This window comes from Lampris incognitus, chromosome 6 (genome assembly GCF_029633865.1).
Source record: "Lampris incognitus isolate fLamInc1 chromosome 6, fLamInc1.hap2, whole genome shotgun sequence".
In the NCBI taxonomy this organism is placed as follows: domain Eukaryota; kingdom Metazoa; phylum Chordata; class Actinopteri; order Lampriformes; family Lampridae; genus Lampris; species Lampris incognitus.
Genome location: NC_079216.1, coordinates 61030454 through 61047229, shown reverse-complemented (window position 1 = coordinate 61047229; position 16776 = coordinate 61030454). Strand labels below are relative to the sequence as shown.

Below are 16776 nucleotides of genomic sequence, written 5' to 3'. Positions count from 1 at the left end.
GATGCAGTTCCTGGCTTTTATGGAAAATTATCGTGAGAATCCTCTTTCCATGACCCCCCCCCCTTCCCAGATTCTGATGTCAGAGCCGGGGAAGCTGAAGCAGAAGATAAATGTATGGCTGGAGGAGTACTGGAACATCACTGACCTGGCGGCTATCGCCACCTTCCTTCTCGGCCTCATGCTACGGCTGCAGCACGAGCCCTATATGGGCTACGGCAGAGTCATCTATTGCATAGACATCATCTTCTGGTACATTCGAGTACTGGACATTTTCGGAGTCAACAAATACCTGGGACCCTACGTTATGATGATAGGGAAAATGGTAAGGAAATCACATTTCCCATTAAGGATCAGAGAAAATGGAGGAAGAAGACATGACGCACATTCGTAGGTCTAATAAAATCCACCCCGAGGCCCACATTGCGTTTTATTTCTTGTGGTTTCTTCCAGATGATTGACATGATGTACTTTGTGGTGATCATGCTGGTGGTGCTTATGAGTTTTGGGGTGGCACGCCAGGCCATCCTGCACCCTGACGAGGAGCCCACATGGCGCCTGGCCCGAAACATCTTCTACATGCCCTACTGGATGATCTATGGAGAGGTTTTTGCGGACTCGATAGACCGTAAGACTAGAATTCATAGTAAGATTCTGTTTCCTGATCCTGGGCAGATGATCAGTCTCACTGTGTATTAAATTCTGTGCCTCACACTGCTTCTTGAAATTTGAGTGACTTGAAATTTGAGTGACCTGGTGCATTGTACTGTAGTCCTTTTGAGGGTTTGGCGCCCTCTGTTGGCAGTTTTGCAACAGGCTCTCACTGTCGTTCACAATGAACATGTTTTGAAAATCAGAATAGGTTTAATCTCACTGAATAATGATCATCTGCCATCACGTTTAATTCACATGCACTGTGTTCCTTCTGTCAAGGTGGAGGTAAAAATAACTCACTGAATAACATGTGCAGTTTACTGTAAAGTTAATCGGTTTGTCTCTCTTGACAATTGTGAATAAATTTGCATTGTTAACATGTAACATTATATTGTTAACATATGTCCAAAGACATGTAGGTCAGGTGAATCTGCCATACTAAATTGTCCCTAGGTGTAAATGTGTGTGTGTGTGTGTGTGGGGTGGGGGTGGGGGGGCCTGTGATGGCCTGGCGGCCTGTCCAGGGTGTCTCTCCGCCTGCCGCCCAGTGACTGCTGGGATAGGCTCCAGCATCCCCGCGACCCTGAGAGCAGGATAAGCGGTTCGGATGGATGGATGGATGTTAACATATATTGATGCGTGAAATTGCATGTTTGATATGGCGGATTTTCTGATCAATTGTCCCATTTTGAAACTGTTGCATAAAGTCTTCAAATCACACGACTCACCTCAAAATCAGATTTGCCAAAATTAAAAAAAAAAAAAAAAACATCAAAATGGAAATCTATCTATTGATGGAAAGTATAATTTTTTTTAAATTCTGGTCAAAGAAAGTCGTACTTTAGTTGGGAAAACACGTTTCCTTTTTGCGAAACTCAGCTTGACCTTAACAGAAATGTGATGGAAACCTTTGTTCTTGTGCTTTAACACGATCTCTATGTATCTCTATTGCAACGCCTTTCTGGGATTCCTTAAAGTATATGCAATGGAAATCAACCGTGAGTATTCTTGCAATGCAGCATGGCATTTAAAACAGCGACCAAACTAAGATCTCAGCACATACACGTAGACTAACTACCCCAACGGGTCCTCACAGCTCCTTGTGGTGAGCACTTATATGATGAGGATGGGAAGAAACTGCCTCCGTGCATCCCTGGGGCTTGGCTCACACCTGCCATCATGGCCTGTTACCTGCTTGTGGCCAACATCCTGCTGGTCAACCTGCTCATTGCCGTGTTCAAGTAAGCCAAATATTCCACAGTTTCAGGACTTTGAATACTCTGCCAAAAAAATATCTGTGAGTAAAGTTTACTTTCAAAGTGCAAGGCTCTTTATACCAACTGGCCCTTGTTTCCTTCCCCGCAGCAATACCTTCTTCGAAGTCAAGTCCATTTCCAACCAAGTGTGGAAGTTCCAGAGATATCAGCTGATCATGACCTTCCACGACCGTCCCATCCTGCCTCCGCCTCTCATCATCTTCAGCCACCTCTACATCCTCTTCAGCAGGCTCTTCCGACGCTGTTCCAAGAAGAAACAGGAGGGGGAATTAGACGAGAAGGACCGCGGCCTCAGTAGGTCTCCTATATACTGAATGATATAATGCTTTATAGACATGGACCACTCCATGGCTGTTTAGGATCCCAACTGATTAGATTTACTTTCACTCTTACCCAATTAGAGTGGCAATATTACCCTGTGAAGATGCCCATTTCGTGAGTCCAAGGCAAAAAAATTACTTACGCAAACTAAAGTAGCTCTTGAATTCTTGTGAATCGGGGTCTATCCAGATAGGTAACCCTTTGTAGTTTGTCCCTGAAGTGTTGGAGATGCAGAAGCACAAAGTACAGTGTAAATTTAATTTAATCTTTGCCATAAACAGAGAGGATTATTTGAGTGGAAGTAACTTCCTTCAGCTTTGACTCAGTGGCATGGCAGCTCAGCGGTTAGCGCCATTGCCTCACAACAAGAAGGTCCTGGGTTTGACTCTTGATCCTGGTCCTTTCTGCATGGAGTTTGCATGTTCTCCCAGTGTTTGCATGGGTTTCCTCCCACAGTACAAAGACATGCGAGTTAGGTGGATTGAAGAGACACTGAATTGGCCTTAGACATGACCGTAAGTGGGTGTATGTCTGTGTTCTGGTGCCTTGGCCAGGGGTTTATCCTGTATTGTGCCCAATGCATGCTGGGATGAGCTTCAGCAAGCGGGTATAGAAAATGGCTAGTGGATAAATGTGAGGATGAGGAAAAAGTGACCAGAGAACCAGAGAAGAAGACAAAGCAGTGTGACACTGGGGGTGGAGAGAGTCCGTGAAAAGAAGGAACAGAATAAAGGCACGGACGGGGTTGTGACCCACAAGAAAAAGAATAATAAAGATGGATTCAGAGTGAAAACCAGAGGTGAAGAGGTTATGACTCAATAGATCTATCGCCATAAGTCTTACTGGTTACCAAGACTCATTGCCATAAGTCTTACTGGTTACCAAGACTCATTGCCATAAGCCTTACCAGTTACCTCTTGATCATATAGTAACACAGTTTCCAAACAGCCGCTTTGTACCAAATGATGTTATGGGCCTTCTGGAGCGTGCAAGACATAATATTTTTGCACCTTTCGGCTAGAAGGCCCTGTAGGAGAAAATGCAGACCCATTTGACAAACCTTTTTACTGCAGGCCCATAACTTTAGAAATCCTGGTTTATATTAAGCACTGATTTTGTTTCCAACAGAGCTGAGACTAAACCCAGAGGAGCTGAAAAATCTGTATGAGTTTGAGGAACAGTGCGTGGAGGAATATTTTCGCGAAAGGGAGGATGAGCAGCAATCCTCCAGTGATGAGCGCATCAAGGTTACCTCCGAAAGGTGATGCAGAATATCTTTATAACATCGGCCTAGTTAAAGCGTTACTAAGGGCGGCGACTGCGTTTTTCAAATATGTACAAGTCAAATTGTCTCCAGCTCTTTCTCTGGTTGCACTTTGCAGGGTTGAGAATATGTCCATGCGTCTGGAGGAGGTTAACGAGAGGGAGAACACCATGAAAGCTTCTCTGCAGACGGTGGACCTGCGTCTGGCCCAGCTGGAGGAGATTCACGGTCGAATGGCAGTTGCGCTGGAAAAGCTCGCCGGGGTGGACAGGTACGAGCTAACCCGCACCTACTCGAGGAACTCGGCTGTGTGCGACAACTCCCTTCTTCGCCAAGGCAGCATCAATAGCGCCGATGGTTATAGCCTTTACCGCTTCCACATGGACATGGAGGAACATGCGGCCAAGCAGAAGGAGGCTGATGAACTGGCCACCACTGGCCTGGAAAGACAGAGGAGCATGCACCAAGTTTCCAGCGTTTCTGCTCTTGGCACTAAAGAGTACGGTCAGACTTTGAGTGTTGGCGGTGCGGAGAGAATGCGGCCCAGCTCGTGCGTGGACATACTAATATCACCATGTGAGCCGAAGCCTTTATCTGAGACAGAAAGTAGTGAGTCGATCACAAATAAAGACTCAGAATTGTCCCCAGACGGTGGAGATCCACTGAAAAAGGCACTACGGAAATCAGCTCGACCAACAGAGATGGACAGAAATAAGCTAAGGCCGACCCTCTCCTCTCCAAAGAGGGCTAAATCTCTGAGATACCCCGTAGAGGGCCTAAACACATCCCCTATCACAAAAAGGAGGACTATGAGTACCTCAATTATCGGCCCACCTGATCCACAGAATGAAGAGCCGGAGAACACAGCGCCAACCTCAGAGAAGGCCAAACTACAGCTAGCCCCCTCCTCCTCTCCAAAGAGGACCAAGTCTTTAAGATACTTTCCTTCTGAAAGCCAAAGCACCTCCCCTACAACTAAGAAGAGGACTATGAGCACTATCGTCTTCAACCCAGCTGACAAGGACGATGAAACACTGCAAACACCAAATCAGTGGCCGGCCGACTTGGAATATAAGGTCCACTCCAGCCTCCTTGGACAGACGCCCAAAGTGTCTATGGTCAAGACTCTTGCCCAGCAGCTTGACCTTGCCACCACGCTTACAGGGCCTAAACAACCCGATCATCAGACTGATCAGACACCCGTACAAAATGAGGTAACTCAGCCGGCAGGGGAGCCCAAGGAAGGCCAGGCAAACATGCAGGAGAACAGAAGGCCAAAAGACAGTACAGATTACCTAACTGTGGCTGATGGAAATTATTTGCCATCTCACAGGTCACAGAGCTGGAACGCCAGCGAGAGGAAAGCGAAGGGCTTGTGTGTCAGCTCAGCGCCCAGAGCCTCTAGCAGTGAGAGAGACATCGTTCACACTTGTAAGGTCTCAGCGGATAAATGTGAGGACGAGAAACAAGTGACCAGAGAGCCGGAGACGAGAGATGACGAAGCACAGGATAAGAAAGGCCTGGAAGAAGTGTGAGACTGAGGGAGGAGGGACTGCATGAAAAGAAAGAACAGAATAAAGGTACAGACTGGGTGGTGAACCGGAAGAAAAAGAACAATAACGACAGGTGCGGCGTGAGAACCGGAGGAGAGCAGGATCGAATGGTGACGGCAAAAGCAAGAACTCGGAAACTGGAGTCAGCTCTGAGACAAGACTACTGACCTAGTGTTTTAAAATGGTTTTCCTGGGGCGTCTGGGTAGCGCGGTGGCCTATTCAGTTGCCTACCAATATGGGGATCGCCAGTTCGAATCCCGTGTTACCTCCGGCTTGGTCGGGCGTCCCTACAGACACAATTGGCCATGTCTGCAGGTGAGAAGCCGGATGTGGGTATGTGTCCTGGATGCTGCACTAGCGCTTCCTCTGGTCGATCGGGGTGCTTGTTCAGGGAGGAGGGGGAACTGGGGGGGGGGGGATAGCGTGATCCTCCCATGCGCTACGTCCCCCTGGTGAAACTCCTCACTGTCAGGTGAAAAGAAGCGGCTGGTGACTCCACATGTATCGGAGGAGGCATGTGGTAGTCGGTAGCCCTCCCCGGATCAACAGAGGGGGTGGAGCAGAGACCGGGGCAGCTCGGAAGAGAGGGGTAATTGGCCAAGTACGATCGGGGAGAAAAAAGGCGGGGGGATGGTTTTCCTGATAATGTAGAAAACAGATTGACGGTCTTCCCTCACCAAATCAACAACAGTCAACCACGCAATGAAGTATTCATATTAGCCGTCAGTGTAGAGAAGTTACAAACACAAACACCTTCCCTTTCAAAGATCCACTTTCTTTTGTCTTTACTGTCACAGTTTTGTTTAACATAGTATACACAGCGATCCCTTCTCATTACAGCTTTGCCAAGTACTAGTGTGTTCATCTTGGAGGGAAATTGTAAAGAGAAGTTGTTTTATGTAAACAATATAAGGGATAAATAAAGGTTACACAGTCAATTATGTATGGACACATGACTGAGCATATATGTACTGTTTGAATTATATAGATATCATGTTTTTCCTGTGGTAAAATGTGCTTAATCACAAACCACCTACCCGAGCTCCAATGTTACTCCATGCATAAACAATGACAATGCTGTATCATATATATCTATATATCTATATATATTAATTCAAGCTCTTTTCAGGAAACAAGCAAGTCTTTTTCACTCTTAAACTGACACTCTAACCCGTAAAAATAACATACAGGTTAGTAATTATGAACAATACTAATAAGTCGTTAAGTAGTATATCATCATTACTAATAATGCAAATAAATAATCACACATGAAAATGGTGAATACAGTACACTTATTCGTCAGAAACGTCTGTCTTCTCTGAAGTTACTCCTCCTATATGGCACAGATACACGATAACAAAGAGACCAGTGCAAATGCAGCCTGGACACTGACATTCATAACCTAATAAAGACAATTTATTTGCTCTCAATATCTCGATGAAATGCCTACCCGAGAGCATCTCGATAAGCGTACACAGCACAAGATAGTATGCGCGGACAAACAAGCACATGACGAGAAAAAATCTCAATATTGTAGGTCTATTTGTTTTATGAGCGGTAAGACGGCTGTGGTTGGTTTGTGAGACTCCTTCGCCAAGAGGGAACGAGAGGGGGCCATTCCAGCACATCCCCGTGTTTTCTGAGCAAAGCACTGTGCAGGGCCGGCGTGTTGTTGACCATCACACACACACACACATGACTTTGAACTGGGTATATATATATATATATATATATATATATATATATATATATATATATACATACATACATCCAGCCTCATTCTTTCTTGATCGTCCCTTGCTCTGTCTATCGTGATGACATCTCGTCCAACCGCAAACGTGGGAGCGCCCAGGTGGCAGTAGAGTCTGAACGGGACCTCTGCTGCCGTGCTACAGCCACACCCACGTAGCAGGACCCCCCCACCCCCCACCCAAACAGGCAGCGGCAACACTTGCAGATAGTCGGCCTAGAGAAGTGAACACTTGAAGAATTTCAATCTCTTCGATTTCTTCTCTGTGATTGTGACATGGCCCCCTATTCCTGGTTGATTGCTGTCAGTCTGGTAGGGAAAATATTTAAAAGGGGTCATTTTTTGGAAAGAGGTAAACAGGTACAATTAGGCAGAAATGTTACCGTTGGTTATAGGAACGTCATTCTAGTCAACTGCACTTACTGTCTTTTTGCTCAGGTTATGCAGTATATCTCTACCCATGGTATAAAAGGCCTAGAGTGACACAAAGCAAGAAGATGCTATTAAGTATCTTGATGCATGCTCAGTAATCCAGGTAAGAAGGTCAAAGAAGGGTGAATCAGTTCATCTGGATACAATGTTTATTGACAGATACGTTTCATCACTCAACCAAGTGACCCAAAGGAACTGAATCGAGTGCAACTGGACTTGGTATAGAGCCGTGAAGACGTTTCGCCTCTCATCCAACAGGCTTCATCAGTTCGTGCCTTTCTGACTAGACTAATCAGAAAGGCACGGCCATCAGAAAGGCACGAACTGATAAAGCCTCTTGGATGAGAGGCGAAACGTCTTCACGGATATATACCAAGTCCAGTTGCACTCGATACAATTCCTTTGGATAACCATTAACCTGGATGAATGAGAACATTCAAAGACACATCTAAGTGACCTCTTCAGTCTAAACTGACTACGGGTATCCCCACCCTTATAAACAAAACAGCTGCATAACGACAGAAACCAATGACCAGTTTCATATGCAAATACGGGTGTGACCATTAGAGTAATGGCCGTTGAAACTGTAATTAATGGCCACAGCCATATTTGCACAAGAAAGTGGTTGTTGGTTTCGGTCATTATGCAACTGTCTTGTTTAAGGGTGGGGATACCCGCAGTCAGTTTAGACTGAAGATGTCACTTTGTTGAGGGATGAAACAGATCAGTCAGTAAATATATCCAGATGAATTGATTCAACCTTCTTCGACTGGGGCTATTGAGTAGTTACAGTGGTGGAATATAACTAAGTACATTTACTCAAACATTGTACTTAAGTACAAATTCAAGGTACTTGTACTTTACTTGAGTGTTTCCATTTTATACAACTTTATATTTCTACTCCATTACATTTCAGAGGTAAATATTGTACTTTCTACTCCACTACATTTGTCTGACAGCTTAAGTTAGTTGTTACTTTTCAGATTACAATTCATACCCTTCCTGTCTGGTGAAAATCATGTATCCCCAAATTTTGTGATTTTGAATTTGATTTTTTTTTTCTGATACGCTGGAGGATTAAGTGTTTCTTTGTGGGTTGGGCAAATTCTCCTGTTTCTTCAGCTAAATAAACTATTTAAAAATACTCTTGGATTAACTGGAAAATGCATTGTCACAAAGCTGCAAACAGGGTTGTTTTTCTGAACTTATGAAACGTTGACTTTTTAGAGATACGTGGTTCTCACAGGACAGCAACGCTACAAACATATGATGACCTTATAGTGTATGATGCATTGCTGTAAATTAAAGTACCCTGCAGTATATAAAGTAGTTAAAATTAGCTCAACCTTAAACATCTACAGCAGAAAAATGCAATATACACATTAATGCATTAGTAATAGTAATCTAAACCCACCCTATATAACAGTACAGGCAGGGACAGGGACAATATTTCTGCAGAATGAGTACTTTTACTTTTCATACTTTAAGTACATTTAGCTGTTAATACTTTCATACTCTTCCTTCAGCAAGGCTTTCAATACAGGACTTTTACTTGTAGTGGAGTATTTCTATAGTGTGGTATTAGTACTTTTACTTAAGTGAAGGATCTGAATACTTCTTCCACCACTGAGTCAGTACGTAACATGGTAATTGAGTACTTTCAGCTTACCTCCTCTACATTCAAACTGGTCTTCGCACTGGTTTCCATGAATTTAACTCCATACTCAATAGCCAACTGTGTAAAATAAAACATTTGGTGTTACTTATAAGTGTTGGTGTAGTCCAAACTCATACTGAATTTGAACTTTCCTCGATTCAGATTTCTAGAAAATGATAGGGCACACAGACTCACTTTTTCACCTCTGTCTTTGGACACCTGTCTTCTGTCAGCCATGTCACATTTGTTACCCAAGATCATCTTCTCAACATCAGACGACGCATGCTGGGCAACATTAAAAGAGGAGAAACACATGGTCTCTCAAACCAAGACACTAACTGGGCTAAGGCACAACCAGCGCGCCTTGTTAGCTCCACTACTGGTGTGCACGTAAGACAGCAAAAGTGTCCATAAAATGGAGGGCAAGTAAAACAACACAGTCGGTCAGCTTCGACATGCAGTATCACCTCCGAAGTCAATGCTCACCTCCTCAATGTTTCTGATCCAGTTTTGTATGTTTTCAAAGGACTTGTCGTTGCAGATGTCATAGACCAACATGATACCCTGGGACGAGATGGCGGAAAAGAATAGTGATGCTCACCGGAAACTGTCCCAAACCTCGGTGATATATGCGGGATCAGTCTTTATTTAAAGGGAGACAGTTTGGAAAAGTGTGTGTGTGTGTGTGTGTGTGTGCATGTGTCGCAGGGGGTCTCACCATGGCCCCTCTGTAGTAAGCTGTGGTTATCGTCCGGAACCTCTCCTGCCCCGCCGTGTCCCTGCGAACACCAAATCAAAATGCACCAGTCCTTAACATAAAACTCCATTATTGTATTTATGTATTTATTGAGCTAGGGGGAAAGCTCATATCGGGCTGTACTGTCCAAAATTGTGATTCAGAATCGGGGACAGAAGTCCAATCAGGGGCGATTCTAGGATCAGAGCTTTTGGGGTGCTGAGCACCCAGAGTGTTGGCCCGCCAGGCAAGATAAATTTGGGGGGGGGGATCAAACCATTTTCGAAGCACGGGGGGGGTGCTGTATTTTTGTTGTTAAAAAATTACGTTTAAACCATATACCGGATATGGTTTTGACATTTCTTCAGCGTATTAAACATGGACATACAGTAAAAAAAAATAAAAAATCTCTTCAATTTTAGGGGCGCTGGGGTTCAATTTAGGGGTGCAGCAGCACCCCCAAAATCGGGCTAGAAACGCCTATGAGTCCGATATGTCGCTCACACTCACCAAATTTGGAGTTTGACCCTCTTGCCGTTCAGCTCTATCGTTCTGATTTTGAAGTCGATGCCTGGGAAACAACACAAACAAAAACGCTGCTGAGACGCCGAGATACCCCCCCCCTAAAAAAAAGGAGGAAAAAAAAAAAGCTCCCAATGTCGAGTCGTTATAACGTTCATTCAGGCGCGTGTCACAGGGCGCGTGACAACATCTAGCAGCCGCCGCCGCCGCCGCATGCCGGACTCACCTATTGTTGATATGAAGGTGGTGTTGAACGCGTCCTCGCTGAACCTGAACAACAGACATGTCTTCCCGACCCCGCTGTCCCCGATGAGCAACAGTTTGAACAGGTAATCGTACGTTTTCGCCATTAATAGATGACAAAGTTCCTGCGTTAATAAAAAAAAACCCAAAAACGAGCGGGGATCACCCTGGTCTGTAAAACCCCTCGCCAGCCGTCTCTGTCCGGCGGACGTGCGCCGGCCAGTGACGTCAGCTTCTCCTTTGCATAATGGTCCGTGTAGTTCGCGGAGGTGGACGCCTCTCCTCCATCTCGGGCGTGCAAATGTTTGTTTTTTTGTTTTTTAATCACTGGTCGGCAGATCTTCTGGATACGGACGTTTTAATGTTCAACGTGCTGTGTGCACGCTTTGATAGGGCACGCCAATTAAAAGCCTCATTTGGTTTGGATACAAATTGGAATCTTAAATGGTTTCTTGATGCCCCGCCCCCATAACGTGCTGCGATAACAAGGTTTCCCTGCCCCCAAAAAAAGAAAAAGTCGTGCAGCGATCAATAACCTACCGTGCACAATAAACATACGATGTGGCCCCGATCTGGCAACCACACTTCCTGTTATAGGACGTCACATCCCCAGACAGCCAATCAGCGCCCTGCATGTAGAGGAACACGACACCAGCGATCAATAACCCACCGTGCACAATAAACATACGATGAGGCCTTCGATCTGGCAACCACACTTCCTGTTATAGGACGTCACATCCCCAGACAGCCAATCAGCGCCCTGCATGTAGAGAAACGCGACGCCAGCTCGCTGAAAATGCCTGTAAGTACCGAAGTTGTTTTTCCTCTCTCTCCTCTCTTCGCCGTTAAGTTGATGTGCCGTAACTGCCCGTTGATTCTCCCGCAAATAAGCGAAACGCGCCTTTGGGAGACGCGTTGGCCGCCCGAAGGTTTGATTAGTAGCTGTGTTGTCGCAGCACATGGCGTGCTAGGGCTAGCATGCTACGTAGCTGTAGCTGGGTCTGTCTGGGCTACGCTCGCCGGGGTGCAACAGGATGGGATACGTCAACGTAAAGCCCTTTTTCTCCCAGGCTGCTTCTTTACGAGGGAACCGCACCGATACCTCCTCGTTCAGAAGGCCCCGGTAGCTGTAAACGAGTTGGCCGAGCGTGTGAAACACCAGAGACGCGAGAATGTGAAGAAAGGGGCCTTCGAGATGTCGCAGAATACAGTGTTGTGTTGTCTGTGAGGCGTTATTATTATCGTCGTCATCAAATATCATATTTTGTAGCGAGATATGATAATAAAACGGCTTACTCAGCGAAACTGAGCTCATATATATATATATAGTGTACTTTACCCACATTTTAAGCCCAAATATGAAGGCTCTTAGGAGCCCTTGCACTGTTTTAAATGTGACCCGTTTGCATCCAGTGATTGGACTTAATTAGCTTAACTGATCCAAGTTAAGGCTCGATAGCCTCCGTCGTTATGGAGCATGTGCTGTGTCAGCCTGCCACCTTGTCAAGAGTGCAGTGATAATCAAAACATGTGCCCCAGCAATTTGACCAGAATATACCATATATGCTGCGTTTGCGAGTAATGGTTTAACCTGATGAATAAGTTGATCATACATGATCACTTATCAAGCTGCTGAGGGAGGCCGGAGGAATTATGCTGATTTTCTTCTTCTTTTTCTTTATTCTAGTTGGCCAAAGACCTTCTCCACCCTTCTCTTGACCAAGAAAGAAGACAACACAAAAAGAAAAGGCTTGTTCAGAGCCCAAACTCATACTTTATGGATGTGAAGTGCCCAGGTATACTGACGGATTAGATGATGTTGATCTCCATTGTTTCCAACTTGCATGAAGGGAAAGTACATGGGATGAGCCACAGCCTGGTTTGGCAAGTCTTGTGCTCGTATTGGGCAGCTTAATGGCTCATGATAAACTCACATTGGTTTGCAATTATGTCTGTTTACTGATGGGATCGTGGTAATACTTGCTTTCAGGATGCTACAAGATCACCACTGTGTTTAGCCATGCACAGACAGTGGTACTGTGTGTGGGATGTTCGACTGTGCTGTGCCAGCCGACAGGAGGCAAGGCCAGACTGACGGAGGGTAAATTCAGTCAACTACACTTACATTAATCAAATAACATCCATATGCTGCATAAACGGGTAATTGATTTGTGTTGCCCTTTTAGGTTGCTCTTTCAGGAGGAAACAGCATTGAAGGGAGTAGCAAATGGAAGTCATGTTAACGAGACATGCCACTGATCGATGCCTTGATTTTTTTTCTTCATTGATTACAATGAACACGTTTGTGTGGGTATGCGTTCACCAATAAGTGACAGGTTTTTTCTGTCGGCAATCAAGATGCGATGTTCCAGATTTGAATCTTTATGGTAACATCACGACTTGTTAAAACATGAAATTTGAAATATGCAACGTGTAAGACATCCCACGAACAGAATAAAAAAAAATGAAGCTTTTCAACAAGTGAACACCTTTGGATTTTTTTTATTGAGAAACTGTGTGAAAGACTGAATGAAATAGCTTTTACACAAGGAAAATTACCTTCATAGAAAGCATACCCGTACCTCTCACTTTCTGAATAAATGAGATCATATCTGTCAATGACCCTTCCGAGAACATATAAAAGACAAACATTGATCAAAGACTACAACACTAAAATACAGCTTTCGTGATAAACTAAGAACACCAACTACAATATAGTATATTTGGTTTGAACTTTGCTTAAAAGGGGAAAACTAAAGACGGTAATGCCACCTTAGAAATTACATTTCAATTAAGTAATTTTACTCACTTGCCCATTATGACTTAGGGGATAAATAGGACTTTTAAGGCACGGGTCGAACCCTGTCCTTCATGAGCTCATGCTTGAATGTTCTTTGCCTTCTAAGTTACATTCACTGCGTCTGACATTGCACCCCACCTCTGGGACCTTCTTCATCTTCCTCATAAGCCTCTGCACTATAGTTTCTCTGTTGTGACTGAGTGTCCACTTCACAGAGATCTACTTCCTCCATGTCATCAGATATCATCACATCCTCCCTGGGAGGAAGCAGCCTTTCCAACTGGTACATCAGATGCTCTGGAAGCCAGTGTTTTTCAGGAAATTCCACCTGAGGAAAACAATGTTGAAACGTATACTTAATTGGGAGAGATGTAGGACAGGTGCTCTTCAGTTGGGCGCTCTGCTATAATCCAAAACAATGAATGAAATAAAGATGGTGGCACTCGGCATCAAAACCTTCATAGATGGGGCAATAATGAACGATTTGATGCTGAAAATCGCAAGCCTGAAGAGTCAAAACTAAGGCCATTTCTTAATCCTTTAATATTTTGGAGTTTTATTCATTCCTTATCCAAACTGCTTATCCTTATTGTATGCTGACGGTCATGTTAAAGTAATGAGTCTCACCTGAAACTGAACAAAAAGCTGTCCTTTTTCACAAGGGTTCTTGTATATTGGCATGCCCTCATTTGACACACACTTGATATCACTGTGTTTCACAACTTCACCTGTTGACAGGGGAAAAATATTCATGACATGAATTACAGTTCCTGCAAGCACAGTACAAGTACTACTAGCACTATAGACCTATTAGGTACTTACCTGGCAGTGAGCTGATGACAAGTGTTCGGTTGTCCAATGTGTGAATGGTCATCTTAAAACCACAGAGGGCATCAACTAGTTTGATATCCATTTTCATGATCAGATTGTCATCTTGCCTTTGGAAAACGTCATGCTCCTTCTGATCCAGCACAATTATGACATCGCCAGGTTCCAGTCCTGGTTCTTGGTCACCCTCTCCATGGAATGTAATTTTCTGGCCATCTTTCATACCTGCACACACAAGCATCCTTGGTTTAGCTTGTTTTCTTTATGCATTATTAGTGTCCACTGCATTTCAACCTATCCCAAAATGTTCACTGAGGTATTAAAGATCAACTGTAAAATTTACAATATGTATTTTTTCCCCCCAAAGGCGACATTGCGGTTTTATCATAGATGCAGAAGACGGAAACCTTTGTCAATATGAACTTCGAGAATCTTCTTCTTGCGTTCCACTTTGTGCCCATTGCAGTTCTTGCAGCGGTCCTTTGCGCTGAATTTTTCGCCCTGTCCCTGGCACTCAGCACACATGGTTTGGATCTGCTGAATCATACCAGGCCCAATCTGTTGCACTTTGACCTGTACTCCTCTTCCTTTACAGCCCGAACACTTCTCCAGGGTGCCTTTTTTACCACCGTAACCTTCCAAGAAGAGAATGCATTGTTGGTCATTTTGAAAACGAGTTTGTGTTAATTTTACCAATAGTAGCTTACGTTTAAAAAAAAAAAAGTACCTTCACATTTTTCACAAATGACATTTTTCTGGAGCCCGAGTTTCCTGGTGCCCCCATTGTAAATCTCCTCCAGGGTAACACTTAGTTGATGGACAACATTCTTCCCTATATTAAACAAAGTCATAGTATGATTACAAAGTCATTATAGTCTGATTACGAAGTCATTATAGCATGATTACTGAAAGTCTAGCGATCCATTTTATTTACCAATGATCACCATTAAGCTCTATGATCAGTGGCAGAACGATGAACTCCTCACCTCTTCTCTCCCTCTGCATTCTGCCCCCACCTCCAAAGAACATGTTGAAAATATCCATTGGGGAGCCTCCTCCTGACATGCCCCCCTCTTTGATGGCTTGTTCCCCTCCCTGGTCATACAGGTCCCTCTTTTTTGGATCTGACAACACCTCATACGCTTGGGATATATGCTTGAACTGATTTGTTTTTTGTTTTTTTTTGGAGAAGGGAATGAAGAAAAAAAAATGACACCATGAAAAACAATACTGATTTCTCTACAGCTATTCAAATCAGCTTACTGCTCTTGAACTGACTACAGTAACTGGTATTGGCTGATCTTTAAATTTCTTTTTCGTCTTCATGCTTTAGTGATATCTGCAGGTGAATGTCTCATGAGGGCTTACAAGAGAAGGTGGCCGGCATCTGAGAAATATCATTTATAGCACAATCGTGCAGCTTCTCGCTCGCTATGGAGGGGGGGTAAGGCGCATATCGGCTCAGCTGTCTCGGGCCACACGACCTCCACTCGGTTGTGGGGTGGGGGTGGGGGGGGGCAACGCCACTGTAACGAGCTCGATATGGCAACGATCATTCCAGAAAGCGCCGGGCATCCTGCTGCTGTCAATTGAACGAGGCATGCGGTTTAAAATAGACAGGAGCACCCCCCTCTCCCCCCCACCCACCCAACCCCCGGCTCAGCCCTCCGCAGGAGCCGACCGCAGCAGCGTATACACCGGTTACTCCCCATATTAACGCACCCTTTCGCCTTCGCTGGGGTTCTTGTCGGGATGATACTTGAGCGCGAGTTTCCTGTAGGCCTTTTTAATCTCCTCCGGCGACGCTTTGGGGTTGACACCCAGCGTGTCGTAATAGCCCGTCTCATGAACCATGGCGACGACCTGGGAGGAGAAGGAGTTTGCAGTCAGCACACAAGGCATCACACGTGGGATCACCAAAAAAAAAAAAAAAAAAAAGATAATAAAAATTTAAAAAAAAGGAGCGATCTTAAAAGGTGACGTCAGAACCCCGACACGCGTTTCCCTAAGGTGAGAACGCGACCAAAACGTCAGCGCTGCCCCGAACGTTGAATGACAGCTAGCGTAAACGGCGAGGGAGCGCGTGTCCTCAGTTGTAGTTAATAATAAGAGAAGAAGAAAAAAAAAACCCCACTCGTCTCAAAAAGCAACTAAAAAGCGTGAATCTGTGGTTAAGTCGATAAACAAACACCACACACCACCCTAAAAAAAATAAATAAACCAAGAGAGTCGCTACCTACTCGTCAGGTGTACCGGCCTCTCCTCTGGACGGTTCTAGCACCGGGGAGGGAAGATGGCTGGTTATTATATCACGCGACGCAGAAGTTTCTGGAGAGCCGCAGAGGGGGGTGGGGGGGAGGAGGAGGGGGGGGGGCAGTCCAGAAGCGAACAGCGGGCCGGGTTGGGGGGGCGGGGCTGCCAGCACCCCGTATAGCGTTTTTTTTTTGCCATCAAACAACCCCGCTGATTGGCTTCTTTCCGGAGGGGGCGGGACTTGTCGCAACGCATGGATGGAGTTCTTCTTCTCCGCCTTGGAAGTTGTAAAAAAAAAAAAAAGCCCAGAAGAGGAAAAACAAACGAATAAGAATAAAATAACGATATGCAAATGTAAACCGGGAGCACGTCGCCGTTTTTCGGCTCTCCGCACCTGTGGGACCCGATACGTGCGAGTTATTTTCAGATGGCGTTTTATTTCTCTTTCTGCTTAGCGGTCGGCTCTTTGTACGCGTGGAGTTATTTTA

General features: G+C 44.9%; 4 protein-coding genes across 7 annotated transcripts in view; 2 read left to right on the top strand and 2 right to left on the bottom strand.

Annotated features, from left to right (window-relative positions):
- Positions 1 to 6803, top strand: part of LOC130114248 (transient receptor potential cation channel subfamily M member 1-like) — a 50431-nt gene extending 43628 nt beyond the window's left edge. Inside the window, exons 21-27 of the mRNA XM_056282063.1 lie at positions 71 to 322; positions 451 to 625; positions 1629 to 1649; positions 1748 to 1892; positions 2017 to 2222; positions 3378 to 3510; positions 3632 to 6803. Coding sequence (XP_056138038.1) covers positions 71 to 322; positions 451 to 625; positions 1629 to 1649; positions 1748 to 1892; positions 2017 to 2222; positions 3378 to 3510; positions 3632 to 5048 — 2349 coding nt within the window. The 3' untranslated portion in view covers positions 5049 to 6803. The remainder of the gene's footprint in view (positions 1 to 70; positions 323 to 450; positions 626 to 1628; positions 1650 to 1747; positions 1893 to 2016; positions 2223 to 3377; positions 3511 to 3631) is intronic.
- A 206-nt stretch (positions 6804 to 7009) lies between these two features.
- Positions 7010 to 10517, bottom strand: LOC130113892 (ras-related protein Rab-8B-like). The gene is made up of 8 exons (XM_056281588.1): positions 10391 to 10517; positions 10153 to 10213; positions 9625 to 9685; positions 9393 to 9470; positions 9102 to 9191; positions 8919 to 8984; positions 7241 to 7291; positions 7010 to 7126 (listed from the first exon to the last, which is right to left on the bottom strand). The coding sequence occupies exons 1-8, from the start codon at positions 10512 to 10514 to the stop codon at positions 7034 to 7036; spliced, it is 624 nt and encodes a 207-aa protein (XP_056137563.1). The 5' UTR covers positions 10515 to 10517; the 3' UTR covers positions 7010 to 7033.
- A 589-nt stretch (positions 10518 to 11106) lies between these two features.
- Positions 11107 to 12888, top strand: LOC130114755 (40S ribosomal protein S27-like). Of its 2 annotated transcripts, none has more exons than XM_056282658.1 (4): positions 11107 to 11209; positions 12095 to 12203; positions 12398 to 12508; positions 12594 to 12888. In XM_056282658.1, the coding sequence occupies exons 1-4, from the start codon at positions 11204 to 11206 to the stop codon at positions 12620 to 12622; spliced, it is 255 nt and encodes an 84-aa protein (XP_056138633.1). In that variant the 5' UTR covers positions 11107 to 11203; the 3' UTR covers positions 12623 to 12888. The 2 variants fall into 2 exon arrangements, with proteins under 2 accessions (XP_056138633.1, XP_056138634.1); XM_056282659.1 differs by lacking the exon at positions 11107 to 11209 and adding an exon at positions 11447 to 11636.
- Positions 12889 to 12899: 11 nt separating this feature from the next.
- Positions 12900 to 16374, bottom strand: dnaja (DnaJ heat shock protein family (Hsp40) member A). 3 transcript variants are annotated; one of them, XM_056282656.1, is made up of 8 exons: positions 16276 to 16374; positions 15758 to 15898; positions 15022 to 15196; positions 14763 to 14867; positions 14443 to 14670; positions 14030 to 14260; positions 13835 to 13935; positions 12900 to 13535 (listed from the first exon to the last, which is right to left on the bottom strand). In XM_056282656.1, the coding sequence occupies exons 2-8, from the start codon at positions 15887 to 15889 to the stop codon at positions 13320 to 13322; spliced, it is 1188 nt and encodes a 395-aa protein (XP_056138631.1). In that variant the 5' UTR covers positions 15890 to 15898; positions 16276 to 16374; the 3' UTR covers positions 12900 to 13319. The 3 variants fall into 3 exon arrangements, with proteins under 3 accessions (XP_056138631.1, XP_056138630.1, XP_056138632.1); XM_056282655.1 differs by having other exon boundaries at positions 16272 to 16364; XM_056282657.1 differs by lacking the exons at positions 15758 to 15898; positions 16276 to 16374 and adding an exon at positions 15404 to 15635.
- Positions 16375 to 16776: the final 402 nt, after the last annotated feature.